This window comes from Symphalangus syndactylus, chromosome 9 (genome assembly GCF_028878055.3).
Source record: "Symphalangus syndactylus isolate Jambi chromosome 9, NHGRI_mSymSyn1-v2.1_pri, whole genome shotgun sequence".
Lineage (NCBI taxonomy): Eukaryota > Metazoa > Chordata > Mammalia > Primates > Hylobatidae > Symphalangus > Symphalangus syndactylus.
In genome coordinates this window covers 73,180,345-73,203,826 of record NC_072431.2, presented here as the reverse complement: position 1 = coordinate 73,203,826, position 23,482 = coordinate 73,180,345, and the positions used below count along the sequence as shown (strand labels likewise).

The following is a 23,482-nucleotide window of genomic DNA, read 5'->3' as shown; positions in this document are numbered from 1 at the left end:
CAATAATCTGTCTAATAGTGTCTGTGGGGTGGTGTTGTCTCCCACTATTACTGTGCTAGAATTGAACTCTCTTCATAGGTTTCTAAGAACTTGCTTTATTCATGTGCACTCATGAATAACACCTCTTTTCTTCTGTTCCCCCCCATAAACATTCTTTAAAGTGCACACAGTGTGCCCAAGTCTACTCCTTAGATGCCTGAATCCAGTTATCTACTGAGTTCAGATTTCCAAGAGTTCAAGAGCATGTCCTGAGGCCTGGCTGTTGTAGGAGAAAATATAAATTAGAAATAAGAGGCTTTATGATTCTGTTTCCTGAAAATAAGGGAGAATATTTTGCTCTTCTCTGTTTTCTTAAAGCATTTAGATTATCTGTAGATATTTTTCTGCTTTTTTGAAATATATGTAAATCATATGAACAGCTAAATAAACCCTTTGTTTTTCTTTTTGACTCAGGATTTTTTTTTTTTTTTTTGAGATTGAGTCTCGCACTGTCACCCAGGCTGGAGTGCAGTGGTGCGATCTTGGCTCACTGCAACCTCCGCCTCTTGGGTTCAAGCAATTCTCTTGTTTTAGCCTCCTGAGTAGCTGGGACTACAGGTGTATACCACCATGCCCAGCTAATATTTGTATTTTTAGTAGAGATGAGGTTTCGCCATGTTGGCCAGGCTGGTCTCGAACTCCTGACCTCAGGAGATCCATCCTCCTGCCTTGACCTCCCAAAGTGCTGGGATTACAGGCCTGAGCCACCACACCCGGCCAGCAACTTATTTTCCATTCCTGCAGATCCAGTGGTTGTTTCACAAGTCACAAAAAAGTAAATATAAACACAATAAAAATTCCTTTAAACTACATTGAAATTTTCCTTTCTGTGTCTCTCTCATCTGTCTATATTTTGTTTTTATTCTATGCATTTTTAAAAAAATCAATGACAGAGAAACAGAAGAAGAAATAAAAATGCTGGGCCCTTCATCTAAATCCTGGGAATTATTGAACGTTTAGTACTAGCTCCCAGGGTGTTACGAGGATTCAATCACATAATGTGTGATTCCCAGCGAAGCGCTGTGTAACATACTCTTGAGAGTGAGAACACGGTGAACACAGTGTCTGCTTAATAAACATTGCAGTAGTATATGTGTACGTACTGTTTTTCAAATGCAGACTTATTCAGACATTGCTGCCTTCTGTTTAATCTGTAAACTTTAAAGAGACAGCGAAGAAGATACTTTAGGGTGGAGATGGATTGTCTTCACTTGTGTTGTGACAAGAGTGCTGAGTGTAAGGTACACTTTGCTGTGCCTGCTTCCTCTAACTAGTGCTAATAATGATCCTAAGGGGAGGAACATCAGCATTGACAAGGACTTGTTTAAAACACCCATTCATGGACCCTTTCCAAACCTGCAGAATCACATTACATAGAGTCGGGTCAAAATTACCAAGTGATTTATAAGCTTGTTAAAGTCTGAGAGGCAATGCTTAGCTAAGTGGTTATCAGCTCAGGCTTCTCATGAGGATTACCTGGCCAATTTGCAGAAATCTTTTTACTTGTGCCCTTTCCACAAGTTCTGTTTAATGTTCTTGATGGAAGCATATATGTTGTTTTAATTATTAGATTGTTGAAAAAGTAATTGTCGTTTTCGCCTTTTTTTGGTTTTGAGACAGATTTTTGCTCTGTCACCCAGGCTGGAGTGCAATGGCTCGATCTCGGCTACTTCAGCCTCCGCCTCCTGGGTTCAAGCGATTCTCCTGCCTCAGCCTCCCCAGTAGCTGGGATTACAGGCATGCACCACTACATCCTGGTAATTTTTTTTTTTTTTTTTTTAGTAGAGATGGGGTCTGGCCATGTTGGTCAGGCTGGTCTTGAACTCCTGACTTCAGGTCATCCACCCACCTTGGCCTCCCAAAGTGCTGGGATTATAGGTATGAGCCACCACACCTGGCCTGTTTCTGCTATTTAAAAAAAAAAAACAACAAAACACTATTATTATTACTTATTATTTTTATTTCTTTTACCTTGCCATTAAAAAAAAAATTGGCAACAACCACAGTTACTTTCACACCAACCTAATAAGTGCCTCATGTGATTCTAGAGTGAGAACAGAATCAGCTATGAGGGGTTCAAAATACATTCATGAGAGTTAATTTCTGCCTTTGTACTAAAGGGTGGTCACAGGGCCAGTTCTGTTTGAGTTTGGTAGGAACAGGACAGTGCAGCCCATATTGCCATTACTGTAGCAGAAATTGCGGTGTCTGTGGCAAGGGAGGGCACCTGAGGACAGATAAAGAGAAACTTTATTTTTATCTCTGTGGAGCAGCTCATTGTTCCTGAATCTTTGCTGTTATAAAGAACAGAAATGGGTGGACTTTATCTGTTTTGGACTTTTTCTTGTCATCTGCCTGTGGGTGTGGTGCTAGCAGATAAACAGGTGGTGCTGACACTTCAAAGGCATACTCTCAAGATGCAGGTGTAATTTGTCCGAAGACTCATCTGAGAAGGAATCCCAGAGAAGGAGGAGAAAAGGGGAAAAAAATGGCCTTTTTTTTTTTTTTTTTTTTAGCTAAACATGTCTCAGATCAAGAGCTTTGTCCACTCTGCCTCCTGGAATGCCATGCGTTTAGTACTTGTAAACCTTTGCTTCTCTACTTGCATTTTTCTTCCCTAATAAGTTTATTTTAACTACTTTAAAAAATTCTTATGATAGTCAAGCGTCTCTGAAAAATACTTCTTTCCTATATACCAGAGCCTACTCTACTTTCTCTACATCGTGCCTTCTTATATTCCATGCAGAATTCTCGCCATGAATTTGTGACGTGCAACATTAAAAATGTTTCCTTTGTGGCTGTGGATACTCAAAATTCCTATTGGGGAAAAGCTGGTGCCGAGACCAGCTCGGTCTGGGAGAACCTAACCCAGCAGCGCTAGAGGAATTAAAGATGCACACACAGAAATATAGAGGTGTGAAGTGGGAAATCAGGGGTCTCACAGCCTTCAGAGCTTAGAGCCTCGAACAGAGATTTACCCACGTGTTTATTGACAGCAAGCCAGTGATAAGCATTGTTTCTGTAGATTATAGATTAAAAGTATTCCTTATGGGAAATAAAGGGATGGGTTGGGCTACTTATTTGCAGCAGGAGCACGTCCTGAAGGCACAGATCGCCCATGCTGTTGTTTGTGGCTTAAGAACGCCTTTAAGCGATTTTCCACCCTGGGTGGGCCAGGTGTTCATTCCGGTAAACCCAGCACCTTCCAGCGTGAGCGTCATGGCCATCATGAACATGTCACAGTGCTGCAGAGATTTTGTTTATGGCCAGTTTATGGCCAGATTTTGGGGGGCCTGTTTCCAACAAGCTGGGGTCCTTTGTAAATATGGAGAACATGTAATGTTGGGGTTTCATTTGTGTTCTTCATTAGCTCTATGCAGAACAGAATTAACAAAATGCTTATTTAAACAGGATAACATTTATTACCCAAAAAGTTCTAAAAAATAATTACTCAGAGATGGCCAGGCATGATGGTTCATGCCTGTAATCCCAGCACTTTGGGAGGTTGAGGTGGGCAAATCACCTGAGGCCAGGAGTTCAAGACCAGCCTGGCCAACATGGTGAAACCTCGTCTATACTAAAAATACAAAAATTAGCTGGGTGTGGTGGCACATGCTTGTAGTCCCAGCTACTAGGGAGACTGAGTCAGGAGAATCGCTTGAGCCTGAGAGGCAGAGGTTGTAGTGATCAGAGATTGCATCACTGCACTCCAGCCTGGGCAACAACAAAAAAATTATTAGGAGAGAACTGCTCTCTACAGTGTTAAAGACTACTTAAAATTACTATTAAAAATAACAACATAAGCTAGGTGCGTGGCTCACGCCTGTAATCCCATACACTTAGGGAGGTTGTGGCAGACAGGAGTTGGAGACCAGGCTGGCCAACATGGTGAAACCCCATCTCTACTAAAAATGCAAAAAAAAAAAAAAAAAAAAAATTAGCTGGGCATGGCGGCAGGTGCGTGTAATCCCACCTACTTGGGAGACTGAAGCAGGAGAATCGCTTGAATTGGGGAGGTGAAGGTTGCATTGAGCCGAGATCACACCATTGCACTCTAGCCTGGGCAAGGGAGCAAAACTGTCTCAAAAAAAAAAAAAACACCATACACACAAAACAACAACATAAGAGTTATCTGTATCTTGAAGAGGGCATAAAACTGATGTTTCTGTATGGTTAAATTCAGACTATAATTTACTTTTGCAAGGGGCAATATTGAAGCAGTGATGCTGTGTTTTTCTGTGTGCCTCAGCACATCATACAAATCTGTCCTAGTTCAGTTGATGTTCATGATTCACTTGGTATACCTATGTAACAGAACATGTAACCTACATTACATGTTTTGCACATGTAACCCAGAACTTAAAGTATAATAAAATAAAAGAGCTCTCTGACAGATTTATTTTTCTTACTATGGAGTTAATTATTTTTCTCTTCTTTATTAAGTATCTTTATGCAGCTGATGTGCATAAACCATCACATTTAATCTGGAAGCTGCCCTTCTTTCTTAGGTTTCCTTCGTATATATTTGTCTTTGGAAAATAAAGGCTCTCATCTTTGTTTACAGGCCAGAAAAACTGGGAAAAACACAGGCTCTTCCACTTACTGGATGTTTGACAAAATATTCTTCTTGGGCCAAAAACATTGGCATTACTGGTGAGCTTGTTAAAAATTTGGAAACTCAGACTTTATTCCAGATCTTCTGGAAAGAAAATCTGCATAACAAGATCTCCAGGCCGGGCACGGTGGCTCACGCTTGTAATCCCAGCACTTTGGGAGGCCGAGGCGGGCGGATCACGAGGTCAGGAGATCGAGACCACGGTGAAACCCCGTCTCTACTAAAAAAAAATACAAAAAATTAGCCGGGCGTGGTGGTGGGCGCCTGTAGTCCCAGCTACTCGGAGAGGCTGAGGCAGGAGAATGGCGTGAACCCGGGAGGCGGAGCTTGCAGTGAGCCGAGATTGCGCCACTGCACTCCAGCCTGGGCGACAGAGCGAGACTCCGTCTCAAAAAAAAAAAAAAAAAAAAAAGATCTCCAGTTTATTACTGTACACATTAAAATTTTACAGCTAGCTTGTAACACCGCATTTCTTTTCTATCTGAAAAATATACACAGCTCATTCTGTATGATGTAAATATAGCACTCACAAATGTACATGTTTATGTTTGTGTTACTAATTTTATACTTTATTATCTAGAAAAGTATCATATATAAACTGCTATTGTGGATCTTATTTTACTCTTTTTTCAGAGTTAGAGAACACATTTGAGAATATTTCTGTTTTGAAAATTATTTTATTGGATAATTTTAGTCACCTATAAGTAAAAACCAGTTCTCTTTACTTTCACATTCCACCTTGAGTCAAATTAAAAATTCTGTCCAGGGCAAGTTGGTAAATAGTTTTTGTGTGTGTGTGTTTTTCAGGGACCACTGACATTTAGGGATGTGGCCATAGAATTCTCTCTGGAGGAGTGGCAGTGCCTGGACACTTCACAGCAGAATTTGTATAGGAATGTGATGTTAGATAACTACAGAAGCCTGGTTTTCCTGGGTGAGGATAATTTTAATAGCTAATTTAAAGGTTTCACTTCTCCTTTCTGTAGAATGTTTTTTGGAAATTTCTGCTTTGCATAAATAAGTTTTAATCCCTGTTTTCAACAAAATCCTGGGGATTTGTTCATTTAGAAATGAATTTCTTCAAGATGTTTCATCTTGACCTGAACTTTCCACATTCCTGAGCTACTCTGTATCCTTCACTCTAGATTAATGGTAATTCCAAAAATTTAGTGACATAAAAGTTACCCACACCTTAAAATCTAATTGCCATCACCAATTTTTCATTCAGTAGTACTGAGTAGTGAAATTAAGAACATACAAATTTAAAATATTTTCAAAATATTTAGAAATTTATGTTACTAATTAGGTATTTTGGGATTAATTTACTAGAATACTTAATTACATCCTCTTTACTGAGCACGTTACTGGTTGATAATTGGAGAATATGAGCAAGATTCATGTTACTCATTTTTAATAAAACAGGTATTGCTGTCTCTAAGCCAGACCTGATCACTTGTCTGGAGCAAGGAAAAGAGCCCTGCAATATGAAGAGACATGCGATGGTAGCCAAACCCGCAGGTAGGTGAGAGTGATAGTGAATATAACAGATGACATAGATGAAGGTCTAAAGGTCAAGGAGAAAGCCAGTTCTTAAAATGTGATTTGGGCCAGGCGCGGTGGCTCACGTCTGTAATCCCAGCACTTTGGGAAGCTGAGGTGGGCGGATCATGAGGTCAAGAGATCCAGAGCATCCTGACCAACATGGTGAAACCCTGTCTCTACTGAAAATACAAAGATTAGCTGGGCGTGGTGGCACACGCCTGTAGTCCCAGCTACTTGGAAGGCTGAGGCAGGAAAATCACTTGAACCAGGGAGGCAGAGGTTGCAGTGAGCCAAGATCGTGCCACTGCACTCCAGCCTGGAGACAGAGTGAGACACTGTCTCAAAAAAAAAAAAAAAAAAAAAAAAATGTGATTTGGGAAGCTGCGTTCAAAAAAAGTAGTTTCTGGGGAGCTGGGGTTTTTTTTTTTTTCCTTTGCTCTCACACAGGAGCATATTCTGTCTTATGCTTTTAAATTCTGTAAGGGTTCTACTTTCCCTTCAGTGATTTTCCTTCAAGTTTATGGTGAAAGCTAAAGTCCTATTCCTGGCATATAGGAAACTGCACAATCTTACTGCTTTTCCATTGTTTTGGGGGACACACAGATACCTGCATAATTTTGAGAAACTCTGTGTTAAACTATTTTTCAAGTTCTCTTTTTGCATCACGTCTGAAATATGTGAGAGTAGTTTCTATTACATTGGGTTTTGTTCATTTTTCTGTACATTCAATCCTGTTTTTGTTACTATAGTCTTGAAATATAGTTTGAAATTATAAAATATGATGGCTTTCTACTTTGTTCTTTTTCCTCAAGATTGCTTTGGCTATTAAAAATTTATTGTAGTTTCATGTAAATTTTAGGATTATATTTTCCATTACTGTGAATAAAATACCATTGCAATTTTGATAGGGTGTTCGTTGAATCTGTAGGTCACTTTGGATAAATGGCACTTTAACAATATTTATTCTTTGAATCCATGTACATAAAATATTTTTAAGTTTATTTGCGTCTTCCTTAATTTTTTTCATTGATACATCTTTCATTGTAAAGATTTTTTAGGCTGGGTATGGCTGCTCACGTCTGTAATCTCAGCATGTTGGGAGGCTGAGGCAGGTGGATCACTTGAGGTCAGGAGTTCGAGACCGGTCTTGCCCACATGGCGAAATCCTGTATTTACTAAAAATACAAAAAATAAGCTGGACGTGGTGGTGTACGCCAGCTACTTGGGAGGCTGAGGCAGGACAATCACCTGAACCTGGGAGGCGGAGGTTGCAGTGAGCTGAGATCACCCCACTGCACTTCATCCTGGGCAACAGAGCAAAATGGTCAAAAAAGATTTTTTACCTGCTTGGTTAAATTTCTTCTCAGAAATTTATGATTTAATGCTAATGTAAATAAGATTGTTTTCTCTCTCTATTTTACCAGATAGTTTAAGTGTATGAAACCATAACATACGCTCGTATGTTAATTTTATATTTTGCTGATATACTCAGTGTATTTATTAAACAGGTTTTCATGTACTAGTTGTGGTTTTTAAAAGATAAGATCATATGATCTACAACAGCAACTTTTTACTTATTTGTCCTCAATTTCAATGGCTATTTTTCTTTCTTTTTTTTTTAAACTAATTCTTCTAATACGTACTTCCAGTGCTATGTTAAAATAGAAGCAATTGACAATGGCACAATATAATTTTGCACTGGTGTCTGTGAATTTGAAGAAACAAACACCTCTTCAAGTTTTTATAACCTGGTTTCAGTGGGTAAAGATCTTTTTATGTTGGGCCGCCAGAGTGATGGTTTGCCCTCTGGGTTTGTAGTGGAGAGGGGTTGTAGCTTGCTCACAAGGATGCTGGGTCTGCACTAGGGTCCACCTTTAGTTGCCTTGTTACAAGGAGCTTGGGTAGTTGCAATTCCCATTATATTTTTGGACAGACTGAATCTTTCAGGACTTTGCTTTGTAGGGCAGACACCAGGGCAGGTTTTTACAGTTGGGTCTATATATGGTGGGCCTTTTATTAGGATATGGGTGAGTATGGATTTCACAGAGTACCAGAGAGGATTTTCCCAGGTCACTGTGTGGATTTCTATGTAGGCAGAACTGGCCATGAACTGTAGCTCAGGGAGCTGGAACTGAGTCATTGAACTGCTTCCGGGACCATAGTAAAGCCCAAGGTCTGCAGGCCTGTCCGCATGGCTATAAATGCATGTCTTCCTCCAGGCCTCTGGAAGGGCAGGACCTCTCCCAGACTGTGGCTGGGAGGAGTTTGGGATGGTTACAGAGTAAGTTCAGAATTCTCAGTGAGACCAAGTTGGGTGGGCCATTTCATGGTCTGTAGCAAAGAACAGGGGTCCTGTAGTTTGCCTCCTGAATGAGGGCCTGCCTCCTGGAAAGAACACTCCTCAATCTTGGGCTTTAGCAGAGTTTCATAACTCCCTCCCTGGATCTGAAAGATTCTTTAAAGGCACTTATTTTGAAGACGGGGTGTTGCTGCATAAACCAGGCTGGTCTTAAAATTCCTGCCTGATGCGATTCTCCAACCTTAATGTACCATGCGGCTGTCCTTACAGGTGTGAGCCATGATGTCTGATTCTCTCATAGAGGCATTTTTGTCAGGGATGGCTGACAAATTTTCTTGTTGTGAGCGGATAAACGAATAAGGCACCTTTTATTTTTGCTTCTTACTGATGTCACTCTCCCTACATAGTTTTACTTTCTATTTGCTAGTTCAAATTTTTCTGTTATTTTATATTTCTTTTTCTTTCTTTTTTTTTTTTGAGATAGAATTTTTAGCTCTTGTGTCCTAGGCTGGAGTGCAATGGCATGATCTCAGCTCACTGAAACCTCCGCTTCCTGGGTTTAAGCGATTCTCCTGCCTCAGTCTCCCGAGTAGCTAAGATTCAGGCATCTGCCACCATTCCCAGCTAATTTTTGTATTTTTAGTAGAGACGAGGTTTCACCATGTTGGTCAGGCTGGTCTCGAACTCTTGACTTCGTGATCCGCCTGCCTTGGCTTCCCAAAGTGCTGGGATTACAGGTGTGAGCCACCACGCCCAGCTGACAAATTCTTTTGTAATTGTACATCAATATTGCATACCAGAGTTTATGAGTAAACATTTCTCTTATTGTTTTGCCATTCCAGATTAGTGTTATTTTACTGTTGGTTTCTTAACATCAGTTTATTGCATTTTTTGTTTTTACTTACATATAATTTTAGACAATTTACAATTCTGTTTGTATACTTTAAGACAATGTGAGGTTTAATTAAGAGATAAATTAGTCATGTCTATCACAATCAGATTATATATATGTGTTATTGCCTATAAATATGACCTCAATTTTGGTTATGGCTTATCTTGTATATATTCTTTCTTAGACGATTTTTAATAGTTGTTTTATCTAGGTGAGTAGTCATAGAAATAGTCTTCTTTTCACCATGTGTTTTTAACAATGAATATATGTTTTCTTTTTTTTTTTTAATTTTTTTCGCTTTGTCGCCTAGGCTGGAGTGCAGTGGCGAGATCTCGGCTCACTGCAAGCTCTGCCTCCCGGGTTCATGCCATTCTCCTGCCTCGGTCTCCCGAGTAGCTGGGACTGCAGGTGCCCACCACCACACCCAGCTAATTTTTTTGTATTTTTAGTAGCGACGAGGTTTCACTGTGTTAGCCAGGATGGCCTGGATCTCCTGACCTCGTGATCCGCCCACCTCGGCCTCCCAAAGTGCTGGGATTACAGGTGTGAGCCACCGCACCTGGCCTGAATATATGTTTTCTTTATGTAAGAGAAACACTTGTTGTTTGAAGGTGATTTTTGGAAAGATTTATAATTGTGTATTTTTTTCAGTTTTTCTTTTAAAAAAATAATTCTTGTAAAAACACATAACAGGCCGGGCGCGGTGCCTCACGCCTATAATCCCAGCACTTTGGGAGTCCGAGGCGGGTGGATCACAAGGTCAGGAGATCGAGACCATCCTGGCTGACATGGTGAAACCCTGTTCTCTACTAAAAATACAAAAAATTAGTCGGGCACGGTGGCGGGCACCTGTAGACCCAGCCACTCGGGAGGCTGAGGCAGGAGAATGGCGTGAACCCGGGTGGCGGAGCTTGCAGTGAGCCGAGATCACGCCACTGCAGTCCCACCTGGGCAAAAGAGCCAGACTCTGTCTCAAAAAAAAAAAAAAAAAAAAAAAAAAACAAAAAACACATAACATAAAATTTGCCCTCTTAAATCTATTTAAGTGTACATTTCAGGGGCAGGTATGGTGGGGGCTCACATCTGTAATCCCAGGTTTTGGAAAGGCCAAAGCAGAAAGATCACTTGAGCCCAAATGTCTGAGACCACCCTGGGCAACATATGAAGACGCCCTTTCTACAAATAATTTTTAATAATAGCAAGGCATGGTGGTGTGCACGTGTGGTCCCAGCTGCTAGAGAGATTGAGAAGGGAGGATAACTTGAGCCTTAGAGTTTGATGTTGCATTGAGCCAAAATTGTGTACTCCAGCTTGGATGACAGAGTGAGACCCTGTCTCAGAAAAAAAAAAAGCTGTACATTTCAGACATGTAAAGTATATTCACATTGTTATGCTGAAAACTTCTAGAAATTTTATATTTTGTAAGACTGAAACTCAATACCCATTAACAACTGTCCATTTTACTCTCTCTTTAGCCCTTGACAAGCACCATTCCACTTTTTGTTTTGATCAGTGTGACCGTCTCTACTAAAAATACAGTGTGATACTTAAGATATCTCATATAAGTGGAATCATATAGTATCCATCATTTTGTCACTGGCTTATTTCAGGAGACATAATATTCTCAAAGTTTATCTTAAAATGTGTCAAGATTTCCTTTTTAAGGCTGAATAATACTCCATTGTATGTATATGTTACATTTTTTGATGTCTTCAAGGAACATCTGGGTTGCTTCAGCCTTTTGGGTTTTGTGAATAGTGGTACAATAAACGTGAATGTTCAAATATGTCTTTCAGGTCCTGTGTTGCATGTTTTGGATACAGATTCATAGATGGGATTGTTGTATTTGATGATTATTTCATTTTTAATTTTCTGAGGACCATTTATAACATTTTTAAATAATGGCTGCATCTGGTTTTTCACCAACCATCAACATGGGTTTTATTTTCCAATAAAAATGATAAACAGATTTGATGTTTTTAAAAATTAATAGTGGCCATTCTGTTGGATGTGACATGATTTTGTTTTTTATTGTGATTTTTATGCATTTCTCTATAAATTAGTGATTTTGTGTGTCCTTTCAAATGCTTTTTCCCGTGTGTGTGTGTCTGTAGGGGTGTGTGTGTGTGTGTATGTGTGTGTTTTGAAATGGACTCTGTTGCCCAGGCTGAAGTGCAGTGGCATGATCTCAGCTCATTGCAACCTCCAGCCTTCCCGGGTTCAAGAGATTCTCCTGCTTCAGCCTTCCAAGTAGCCGGAATTACAGGTGTGCACCACCACACCTGGCTAATTTTTGTATTTTTAGTAAAGATGGAGTTTCACCATGTTGGCCAGGCTGGTCTCGAGCTACTGACCTTAAATAATCCTCCTGCCTCGAACTCCCAAAGTACCGGGATTACAAGCACAAGTCACTGTGCCTGGCCTGTGTATCTTCTTTGATGAAAATATCATTCAATTATTCATCCATTTCTAAATCAAGTTATTCAACTTTATTTTTCCGCTTTAAGAGTTGTTTATATATTCTGAATATTAACTCCCATCACATGTGATTTGCAAATGTTTTCACTCATTTAGTAAGAGGCATTGTCACATTATTCAATGTTTTCTTTGATGTGCAAAAATTTTGAAATATAGTGTAGTTAAATTTTTTTATTCTTTACCTTTGTTGCTTATGCATTTAATGTCGTATCCAAGAAAATGGTGCCAAGACCAATGTCATGTCTTTGCCCTATATTTTTTTCTAAGAGATTTGTTGGTTTTTTTTTTTTTCTAAGTATCTTTTTTTTTTTTTTTTTTTTTCTGAGATAGATTCTTGCTTTGTCACCTAGGCTGGAGTGCAGTGGCGTGGTCTTGGCTCACTGCAACCTCCGCCTCCCAGGTTCAAGCAATTCTCCTGCGTCAGCCTCTTGAGTAGGTAGACAGGTGTGCGCCACCACGCCTGGCTAATTTTTGTATTTTTAGTAGAGATGGGGTTTCACCATGTTGGCCAGGCTGGTCTCGAACTCCTGACTGTGTGATCCTCCTGCCTAGGCCTCCCAAAGTGCTGGGATTACAGGCGTGAGCCACCGCACCTGATCAGTTTTCTAAATATCTTATTTAAAATATTTTTCATATATGGTTCAAGGAAATAATCCAATCTTCTGTTATCAGTGTTGAGATCCAGTTTTCAACATTATTTTTTGAAGAGAATATCTTTTCTCTATTGTGCTCATGACAACTTTGTGGAAGATCATTTGCTCATATACAGAAGGGTTCATTTTTGAGTTCCCTGTTCTGTTCTTTCATCTGTTTATCTGTTTTTGTGTTAGTACCATGCTGTTTTGGTTATTGTATCTTTTAATATGTTTTGAAATCAGAAAGTATAATGCCTGTTTGTTCTTTTTCATGGATATTTGACTACAGTTCATAATCAAAATTTAACAATATTTCTGTAAAATCTGTGCTATTGGGATTTTTTATAGAAATTATATTGAATTTATATGTTCAGGCTGGAGTGCCGTGGCACAGTTTCGGCTCACTGCAACCTCTGCCTCTCAGGTTTAAGCGATTCTCCTGCCTCAGCCTCCTGATTAGCTGGGATTACAGGTTCACACCACCACACCCAGCTAATTTTTTTTTTTTTTTTTTTTTTTGAGACGGAGTCTCGCTCTGTCGCCCAGGCTGGAGTGCAGTGGCGCAATCTCGGCTCACTGCAAGCTCCGCCTCCCAAGTTCACGCCATTCTCCTGCCTCAGCCTCTCCGAGTAGCTGGGACTACAGGCGCCAGCCATCACGTCCAGCTATTGTTTTTTTATATTTTTGGTAGAGATGGGGTTTCACTGTATTAGCCAGGATGATCTCGATCTCCTGACCTTGTGATCCGCCCCCCTCGGCCTCCCAAAATGCTGGGATTACAGGCGTGAGCCACCGTGCCCGGCTATGGTATTCTTAAATTAAATGAGTTGATATGTATCCTAACAGAATACACTAGGTGTAAATAAAAATATTGTGTAATCTCTTGCATTTGACTGGTAAGTTTTCTATGTGTTTGTTAAGCCTAGTTGATCTATAATATGGTGTGAATGTCCATGTTCTCCAAACCTCATGCTATAATGTAATCCTTAATGTTGGATATGGGAGCTGATGGGAGGTATTTGGGTCTGAGGCAAAATTCCTCATGAATGGCTTGGCACCATCCTCTTGGTAATCAGAAAGCTTACACTTTACTAATTCAAATGAAAGCTGGTTCACTAAAAGAACCTGGCTCCTTCACCTCACACTTGCTCTCTCTTACCATGTGATATGTCCAGTCTTTGCCTTTCATCGTGATTGTAAGCTTCCTGAGACCCTCACCAGAAGCAGATGCTGGCACACACTTCTTGTACAGTCTGCTAAAGGGTGAGCCAAGTAAACTTTATTTTCTTTATAAATTATCCCCTCTCAGGTATTCCTCTATATGCAAAATAATTAATATGGTCTATAATATCTAAGGTTTCTTTCTTTTTTTTCTTTTGAGACGGAGTCTTGCTCTGTTACCTAGGCTGGAGTGCAATGCTGCGATCTCGGCTCACTGTAACCTCTGCCTCCTGGGTTCAAGCAATTCTCCTGCCTCAGCCTCCCGAGTAGTTGGGATTACAGGTGCCCACCACCACACCTGGCTAATTTTTGTATTTTTGTTAGAGATGGGGTTTTGCCATGTTGGTCAGGCTGGTCTTGAACTCCTGACCTCAGGTGATCTGCCCACCTCAGCCTCACAAAGTGCTGGGATTACAGGTGTGAGCCACCACACCTAGCCTCAAGTTTTCTTTGTTTTATTAATTTATTTGAATTTTCTATTTTTGAAAATGAGGTCTTGATGTCTACTATTATTATGTTGGTATGTATTTCTTGCTTCACTTTTGTCAGTAATTGCTATGTATATATCGGAGCCCTGATGTTATGCATACATACACAGATAGATACATATAATAGTTACGGATTCCTGGTAAATTGACCTATTTTACCATTATATAATATCAATCTTTGCCTCATGCTAATGCTTTCTTTTCTTTCTTTTTTTTTTTTTTTTTTTTTTTTTTTGTGAGACAGAGTCTTGCTCTCTTGCCCAGGCTGGAGTGCAATGGCACGATCTTGGCTCACTGCAATCTCCACCTCCCAGGTTCAAGTGATTCTTCTGCCTCAGCCTCCCAAGTAACTGGGATTACAGGCACTCCCCCACCAACATGCCTGGCTAATTTTTGTGTTTTTGTAGAGATGAGGTTTCACCATGTTGGCCAGGCTGGTCTCGAACTCTTGACCTCAGGTGACCCACCCACCTCAGCCTCCCAAAGTGCTGGGATTACAGGTGTGAGCCACCATGCCCAGCCACTAATACTTAAAACATATTGTGTCAGATATGATTATGACCACCTCACCCAATTGTGGTTACTATTTTCACGGAACATAGATATTTCCAATCGGTTACTTTCAGCCTATTTGACTCAATGCTAAAATGAGTCTCTTGTGGGCAGCATATTTTATGCTTTTTTCTTAAGCCACTCTGGCATTCTATTTCCTTTTTTTTTTTTTTTTAAATTGTATTTATTTATTTATTTTCGAGATAAGGTCTCATTCTGTCAACCACGCTGGTTTGCAGTGGTGTGATCATGGCTCACTGCAGCCTCAACCTTCCAAACTCAGATGATTCTATCATTTCAGTCCCTCAAGTATCTGGGTTACAAGTATGTACCATTATACCCAGTTAGTTTCTTTGTTTTTGTTTTTTTGGTTTTTTTTCCCCGAGACAGAGTCTTCCTCTGTCGCCCAGGCTGCAGTGCAGTGGCATGGTCTTAGCTCACTGTAACCTCTGCCTCTCAGGTTCAAGTGATTCTCCTTCCTCAGCCTCCTGAGTAGCTGGGATTACAGCGACTAATTTTTGCATTTTTAGTAGAGATGGGGTTTCATCATGTTGGCCGGGCTGGTCTTGAACTCCTGACCTCAAGTGATCCTCCTGCCTCCGCCTCCCAAAGTGCTGGGATTACAGGTGTGAGCCACTGTGCCTGGCTAGTTTCTTTGTATTTTTTGTAGAGACAGAGCTTTGCCATGTTACCCAGGCTGGTCTCAAACTCCTGGGATCAAGTGATTAGTCCATGTCACACCTGTAATCCCAGCACTTTGGGAGGCTGAGGCAAGTGGATTACATGAGGTCAGGAGTTCGAAGCCAGCCTGGCCAACATGGTGAAACCCTGTCTGTACTAAAAATAAAAAACATTAGCCAGGTGTGGTGGTGCATGCCTGTAATCCCAGCTTTACTGGAGGCTGAGGCATGAGAATTGCTTGAGCTGAGGATGTGGAGGCTGCAGTGAGTCGAGATGGTGCTGCTGCACTCCAGCCTAGGTGAAAGAGCAAGACTGTGTCTCAAAATTAAAAAAAAAAAGAAAAAAAGAAAATCGCAAAATTTACAATAAATATTCTTAAATATTCAGTTTAGTCATACTAATTATATTATGCAACATTTCACTAAGTGTTTTTATCTTACAAAGCTAAGTCTCAACACATATTAAACAACTACCAACTTTTCCCATTTTCATGGCACTTTTCAAACACTACTCTTTTTTTTCTAGGAGTGTAACTGCATCATATATCTCATACAAACTCTGTATTTTTGTGGCGGCTCATTTTATTTTGCATAATGTCATCAAGATGTATCGTTATAGTTGTTAGAATATCTTCTGCTTTTTGAAAACTGAGTGACAGTCCAGTTTTGTTGTTGTTGTTGTTGTTTGTTTTGTGTGTGTGTGTGTTTATTTTTATTTTTTATACAGATTCTCATTCTTTCACCCAGGTTGGAGTGCAGTGGCGTGATCTTGGGTCACTGCAACCTCTGCCCCTTGGGATTTGAGTGATTCTACTGCCTCAGCCTCCCGAGTAACTGGGATTATAGGCGAGTGCCATCATGCCCAGCTAATTTTTGTATTTTTAGTAGAGTCAGGGTTTCACCATGTTGGCCAGGCTGGTCTCGAACTCCTGACCTTGTGTGATCTGCCCTCCTCAGCCTCCCAAAGTGCTGGGATTACAGGCATGAGCCATAGTGCCTGGCCAAGTATTTTTATATTTCAGATCATATGTACTGAATGATTTGGTGACAGAAATTTGCATTGCTTTTACCTATTGGCTTTCAGTAGCAATGGTATAATAATTATGGGTATGAAAATGACTTTTCATATGACCATATATGTGAAAGTATATATATGTGCTGCATTCTATTTTATTAGTCTACTTTTTTTTTTTACCTTTATACTTGTAGCAAATGGTTTTAATTCTGTAACTTTGTAATATGTTTTAAAATCAGAAACTATAATGCTTCCAACATTGTTCCTTTTTTTGAAGATTGTTAGGTACTTTATTGTCTCTTGAGATTCCATATACTTTAGGGGTTGCTGTTTTTATGTCTTCAAAAATGCAATGAGAAATTGAGAAAACATTGCATTAAATCTTGTAGATTACATTGAGCAGTATAGACATCTTCACAATATTAATTTTGACTTTTGAACAAAAGCATGCTAAAGAATGTGGTTTAATTTACTATATATTTGTAAACTTGTTAGCTTTTAATATTATTGTTTTATATTGTCATTCCATTTTTGTTATGGAAAGTAATCCATAAAATTTCAGTTCTAAAATACTTTTTAAGACTTGACTTATTTGGTGGTCTATCAAGAAGAAAGTTGTATGAGCTATCGATAAGGGTGTGTATCTTAATGTTGAGTTTTGTATACCTATGTTAGGAATATTTGTTTTATACTGCCTTCAGGTCCTCTGTTCTCTTACTAATATTCTGTCTTGTTTTATTCTTACTATAGAAAATGGGATATTAAAATAGTCTATAATTATATTGTTCTTTATGTGTTTCTTCAATTCTGTTGATATTTGCTTTATATATTTGGAACCCTAATGTGAGACACACACTCACACATACACACACACACGTGCGTGTGCGCAAATTTGTCATAGGTTCTCATGAATCTATTATTGTTTAATGTCCTTACTTGTCTCTTTGGAGTTTTGACTTAAAGTACATTTTATAAAATATGACAGTTACTTAAGATGTAGCTTGTGTAATACTATTTTGATGTCTGCTGCTCTCGTTTTGTTAATATTTGCATGGAATGTTACTTCCATCTTGCCACTTTCAGTCTTTTTATTATTAGATCTTTGCTGACTCTTGTAGAAAGGATCTTGATTTTTCAATTTTTTTTTTTTTGGGGGGGGGAGTCTTGTTCTGTCACCCAGGCTAGAGTAGTGCAGTGACACCATCTCAGCTCACTGCAACTTCTGCCTCCCAGGTTCAAGCGCTTCTCCTGCCTCAGCCTCCTAAGTAGCTGGGATTACAGGCGCCCGCCACCATGCCTGGCTAATTTTTGTATTTTTAGAAGAGATGGGGTTTCGCCATGTTTGTCAGGCTGGTCTCAAACTCCTGACCTAAGGTGATCCACCGCCTCGGCCTCTCAAAGTGCTGGGATTACAGGCATGAGCCACCGCGCTTGGCCGATTTTTCAATTTTTTAAATAAATCGCTTTATTGAATGTATGTCTCTCGATTGGAAAGTTAATTATATATATTCAAATAATTTTCTGAAGGAGAAAGTCTTACTGATGTCATTTTATTAGTTGTTTTATTTGATTCTTGTATCTTTGTCTCTCATTTTCCTTATCTTTGTGTCTTTGCGATTTTTGTAGTGATATGCTTTCATTTCTTTCTTATTTGTGTATCCATGCGGATATTTTTGGGGGTACCTTGGGGATTACATAAAACCTCTAAAAGATATAACAACATAGTTTAACCTGTTAAAAAAAATTAACTTCAGTTGCATACAAAGTTTTTTTTGTTTGTTTGTTTTTGTTTTTTTTGAGACAGAGTCTCGCTCTGTTGCCAAGGCTGGAGTGCAGTAACACAATCTCGGCTCACCACAACCTCTGTTTCTCAGGTTCAAACAATTCTCCTGCCTCAGCCTCCTGAGTAGCTGGGACTACAGGCACGCGCCACCATGCCTGGCTAATTTTTGTATTTTTTTAGTAGAGACAGGGTTTCACTATGTTGGCCAGGTTGGTCTCGAACTCTTGACCTTGCGATTCACCCGCCTTGGCCTCCCAAAGTGCTGGAATTACAGGCATGAGCTACCATGCCTGGCTGCATACAAAGTTTTTTCCTCATTATATCTGCCCGCAACATTGTTATTGATGGTGCTAATTATATCTTTTAATGCTATATGTCCATTAACAGTTTATAATAATTTCTATGCTTTTATCTTTCAAGTTCTAGAGAATAATTAAAAATGTGTACTGCACCATTATGATAATGCTAAGGAATAGTATTTTTGTGTATGTGCATATATCTCCCAGAAAGTTATGTATTTTCATATGATTATGTGTTGTTTTCTTGCATCATGTTATTTTCAGTGGAAATAACTCCTTTTCACCATCTTTGATATGTAGGGCAAATGGAGTGCCAATATACTTTTTCAGGATTTGGTTATTTTGGAAGATCTTTTCCTTTTTATCTGGTAGGATAGTTTTGCTGATGGTATTATTCTCACTTGGCAGCTTTTTTTTTTTTTTTTTTAAGGACTTTGACTATATCACACAGTTTTTTTCTGGCCTGCAAAATTTTCTTGACAAATTCACTGGTTTTCTCATAAGACTATCCTTGTAAATGACACATCACTTTCATCTTACAGCTCCCAAGATTGTCTTCCCTGTGACTGTTGAAATCGTGCTTATATATGTGTGTGTTATAAATATCTTTGTGTGTATCCTAGTTTGTTGAGTATCTTCATTTTTACATCAGTTTTTCCTACTTTTAAAATTTTTTAGTTTTTTTGTCATTTTACCTTAACAATTTGTTTTTGATAATTTTGACACTTGTTTTTATCCTCATATTTCTGATTTTCAATAGTTGTCTGTGTTCCTATTTAATTCATTATTATTCAATTTATTTTAAATTTTTAAAATTAATTTTTACAGCTTCATTCTTTAATAGTTGCTTTCAGAAAATTTTATAATGTTTTTGATGAGGCCATGTTGCCTTCATATTTTGTATGCATTATAATTTTTTATTGAGATTTGGACATTAAAAACAAGCTACCCATCCCAATCTTTATAACGTATCTTTGTCTTGGCATAGTCTGAAACCAACTGTCTTGGCTAGAGATTTTGGTAGTCTCTCAAACATGTTCTTAAAATGTGTCTTTTCTGAAAGTTTTTGGGTTTTTTAGTTAAAGGAGTTTGTTCATGTTTCTTCTTTTTTTGAGACGGAGTCTCGCTCTGTCACCCAGGCTGGAGTGCAGTGGCGCAATCTCGGCTCACTGCAAGCTCCGCCTCCCGGGTTCACGCCATTCTCCTGCCTCAGCCTCTCCGAGTAGCTGGGACTACAGGCGCCCGCCACCACGCCCGGCTAATTTTTTGTATTTTTAGTAGAGACGGGGTTTCACCGTGGTCTCGATCTCCTGACCTCGTGATCCACCCGCCTCGGCCTCCCAAAGTGCTGGGATTACAAACGTGAGCCACCGCGCCCGGCCATGTTTCTTCTTAATAGTCAGTAATCACTTGCTACACCTGTTCCTTGTCTGTGGTACTGCAGTTTCTCTGCTGCTGCAACATTCACCTTGGGTCTCAGCTGACTCAAACTGTTATTCCATAGTATATCACCATTTCTTTTGCATTTGTCAGGAGAGACAGAAACCAGTGTCTGGAAAGGCCCCTAGAAGTCTGAAATGAATATGTGTGTGCCACTATTTTTCTTCTCTGTTCAAAAAGAAACCAAGAGTTGGCAATTTACTCCTTTTTTTTTGAGACAGGGTCTTGCTCTTATCACCCAGGCTGAAGTTCAGTGGTGCAATCTCAGCTCACTGCAACCTCTACCTTCTGGGTTCAAGGGATTTTCCTGCCTCAGCCTCCTGAGTAGCTGAGGTTACAGGCATGTGCCACCATGTCCGGCTAATTTTTGTGGTTTTACCAGAGACAGGGTTTCACCATGTTGGTCAGGCTGGTCTTGAACTCCTGACCTTGTGATCTGCCTGCCTCGGCCTCCCAAAATGCTGGGATTACAGGCATGAGCCACTGCACTGGACCTGCAGTAGACTTTTCTTTTTGTTCTATATGGCTCTTTGCATCGTGCTCACCTGGGGCACTGCACACACTTAACTCATTTATAAATTTTCCACAAATGTATCTTGGTCAGTATGTTTTTGTTACATTGATATGTCTGTGAAGGAATTAGGGCCTGTGGTATTTTGCTATACCATCTTGCTTATGTAGTTTGTATATTTTTATAGGTTAGATTTGTAAAGTATATTCATCTGAGTCTAGTAAGTGGAGTAATTGTTACTTTTATTTCTTTCAGTTGTGTGTTCTCATTTTGCCCAAGACCTTTGGCCAAAGCAGGGCTTAAAAGATTCTTTTCAAAAAGTGATTCTGAGAAGATATGGAAAATATGGACATGAGAATTTACAATTAAGAAAAGGCTGTAAAAGTGTGGATGAGCATAAGGTGCACAAAACAGGTTGTAATGGACTTAACCAATGTTTGACAACTACCCAGAGCAAAATATTTCAATGTGATAAATATGTTAAAGTCCTTCATAAATTATCAAATTCAAATATACATAAGAAAAGACATACTGGAAAGAAACCTTTCAAATGTAAAGAATGTGGCAAATCATGTTGCATACTTTCACAACTAACTCAGCATAAGAAAACTGCTACTAGAGTAAATTTCTACAAATGTAAGACATGTGGAAAAGCCTTTAACCAGTTCTCAAATCTTACTAAACATAAGAGAATTCATACTGAAGTGAATCCCTACAAATGTGAAGAATGTGACAAAGCCTTTAACCAGTCCTTAACTCTTACTAAACATAAAAAAACTCATACTGAAGAGAAACCTTACAAATGTGAAGATTGTGGCAAAGTCTTTAGTGTATTTTCAGTCCTTACTAAACATAAGATAATTCATACAGGAACAAAACCCTACAATTGTGAAGAATGTGGCAAAGGCTTTAGTATATTCTCAACCCTTACTAAACATAAGATAATTCATACTGGAGAGAAACCCTACAAATGCAATGAATGTGGTAAAGCCTTTAACTGGTCCTCAACTCTTACTAAACATAAGAGAATTCATACTGGAGAGAAACCCTACAAATGTGAAGAATGTGGCAAAGCCTTTAACCAGTCCTCAACCCTTACTAGACATAAGATAGTTCATACTGGAGAGAAACCGTACAAATGTGAAGAATGTGGTAAAGCCTTTAAACGGTCCACAACTCTTACTAAACATAAGAGAATTTATACTAAAGAGAAACCATACAAATGTGAAGAATGTGGAAAAGCCTTTAGTGTATTCTCAACTCTTACTAAACATAAGACAATTCATACTGGAGCAAAACCTTACAAATGTGAAGAATGTGGCAGTGCCTTTAGGGCATTCTCAACCCTTACTGAACATAAGAGAGTTCATACTGGAGAGAAACCTTACAAATGTAATGAATGTGGCAGAGCCTTTAACTGGTCCTCAACTCTTACTAAACATAAGAGAATTCATACTGGAGAGAAACCCTACAAATGTGAAGAATGTGGCAAAGCTTTTAACCGGTCCTCAAACCTTACTCGACATAAGAAAATTCATACTGGACAGAAACCATACAAACCTAAAAGACGTGACAGTGCTTTTGGCAACATCTCAAACTTTTCTAGACATAAAAGAAATCATACGGGTGAGAAATCCTAGAAATGTGAAAAATGTGACAGCCTTTAAGTGGTTGTCACACTTGATTGTAGATAAGATAATTCATACTGGAGAAAACTCCCAGAAGTGTGACAAATATGACAAAACAATTAATTCTCATACCTTATTGCACAGGAAAGCATTTATACTTAAGAAAAATTGTATAAAGAATGGAAAAGTCATTAATATCTGCTCATATCTTACTCAGCATCAGTGAGTTGGTACTTAATAAAAAAAGCATTATCAATGAAATTACTGTCAAAAGATCTTTCAGACAATATAAGCCTGCGAAGTGCAGCAGAGTATTTATTTTGAAGAGAAACATGAAAAGTACAAAGAGGTTTGTAGTACCTTTGTTTGTATCATAGATCTTATTGTACACATTTTGTACTAGAGAAAAACTCTGAAGCAGTTGTTCAAATTTTGTTCAATACCAGGAAATTTATATTGGAGAAAAACCCTATGAGTGTAATGAATTTGGAAAAATATTTTTTTCAACAACAGCTTAGAAAACATGAGAGGAATTACACTAAAATATATTTTTGCAAATGCAGCAGTAAATATGAAAGAAATGATCCAAAATTAGGTTTATATAAATATCAGAGAATTCACAGTACAGATATCTAAGATACCGACACTTCAGACATTACACAAAATCAGAGTGCTGAGTACAGAAAGTTATCCAAAACAGAAGTTGGTAGATAACCAATAGTGAACAAGTTTTTTGCAGAGGTATATTTACATTCAGAGTACACGTTTCTTGGGAAAAAAATTACAGGTTTTTTGAAAAGTGAATAATAATGTAATTCAACTCTCAAATTCATGTTTTTTTGGTTTTGGTTTTGGGTTTTTTATAAAATTTAGTAGTGCACAAAAAGTAATTTTTAGATGTAATTTTACTATTAGTCTATTAAGTTATATTTTATTTATTTAGTTAAAATATTGCCCTTTGTTCTTTTAATTGGAGAACCCTATGTAAGCCTACTTTTTAAAAGTTATTCTTTCTTTCACTTTTCATAATTTACATAAGTAAAATTATTTATCTATTGAATTTGTTCAAGTAAGTACTAGGGAGGCTTCCTGAGTCATGAGGATGCTGTTATATATCAACATAGCAGACAAACATGACAGTGCTTGCTCTATAACGGATGCTCCATAGTAAGACATAAATATTCCTGTTGAAGTTAGTTTGTAACTTCAAGTCAGAAATGGAATATATCAGTGGTGAAACAGTAACATTGATTCTTCTTGTGGAGAGGACATTTTTTTTCCGGGCTGCAAAGCTGAATTCTGCTGAATATAAAGAGAAATTCTGGTTATTTTCTAATTATATTCAGTTTTGTTTGTCTTATGTGT

At 38.7% G+C, this 23,482-nt stretch overlaps 1 protein-coding gene across 2 annotated transcripts in view; it reads left to right on the top strand.

The window, feature by feature from the left end:
- LOC129489852 (zinc finger protein 273) overlaps positions 1 to 23,482 on the top strand; it is a 41,740-nt gene that overhangs the window by 9,119 nt on the left and 9,139 nt on the right. The window contains exons 2-4 of one of the 2 annotated variants that reach the window (XM_055293029.2): positions 5,462 to 5,588; positions 6,077 to 6,172; positions 20,745 to 22,115. In XM_055293029.2, coding sequence (XP_055149004.1) covers positions 5,462 to 5,588; positions 6,077 to 6,172; positions 20,745 to 22,115 — 1,594 coding nt within the window. The remainder of the gene's footprint in view (positions 1 to 5,461; positions 5,589 to 6,076; positions 6,173 to 20,744; positions 22,116 to 23,482) is intronic. The other variant, XM_063608904.1, reaches the window with a different exon arrangement.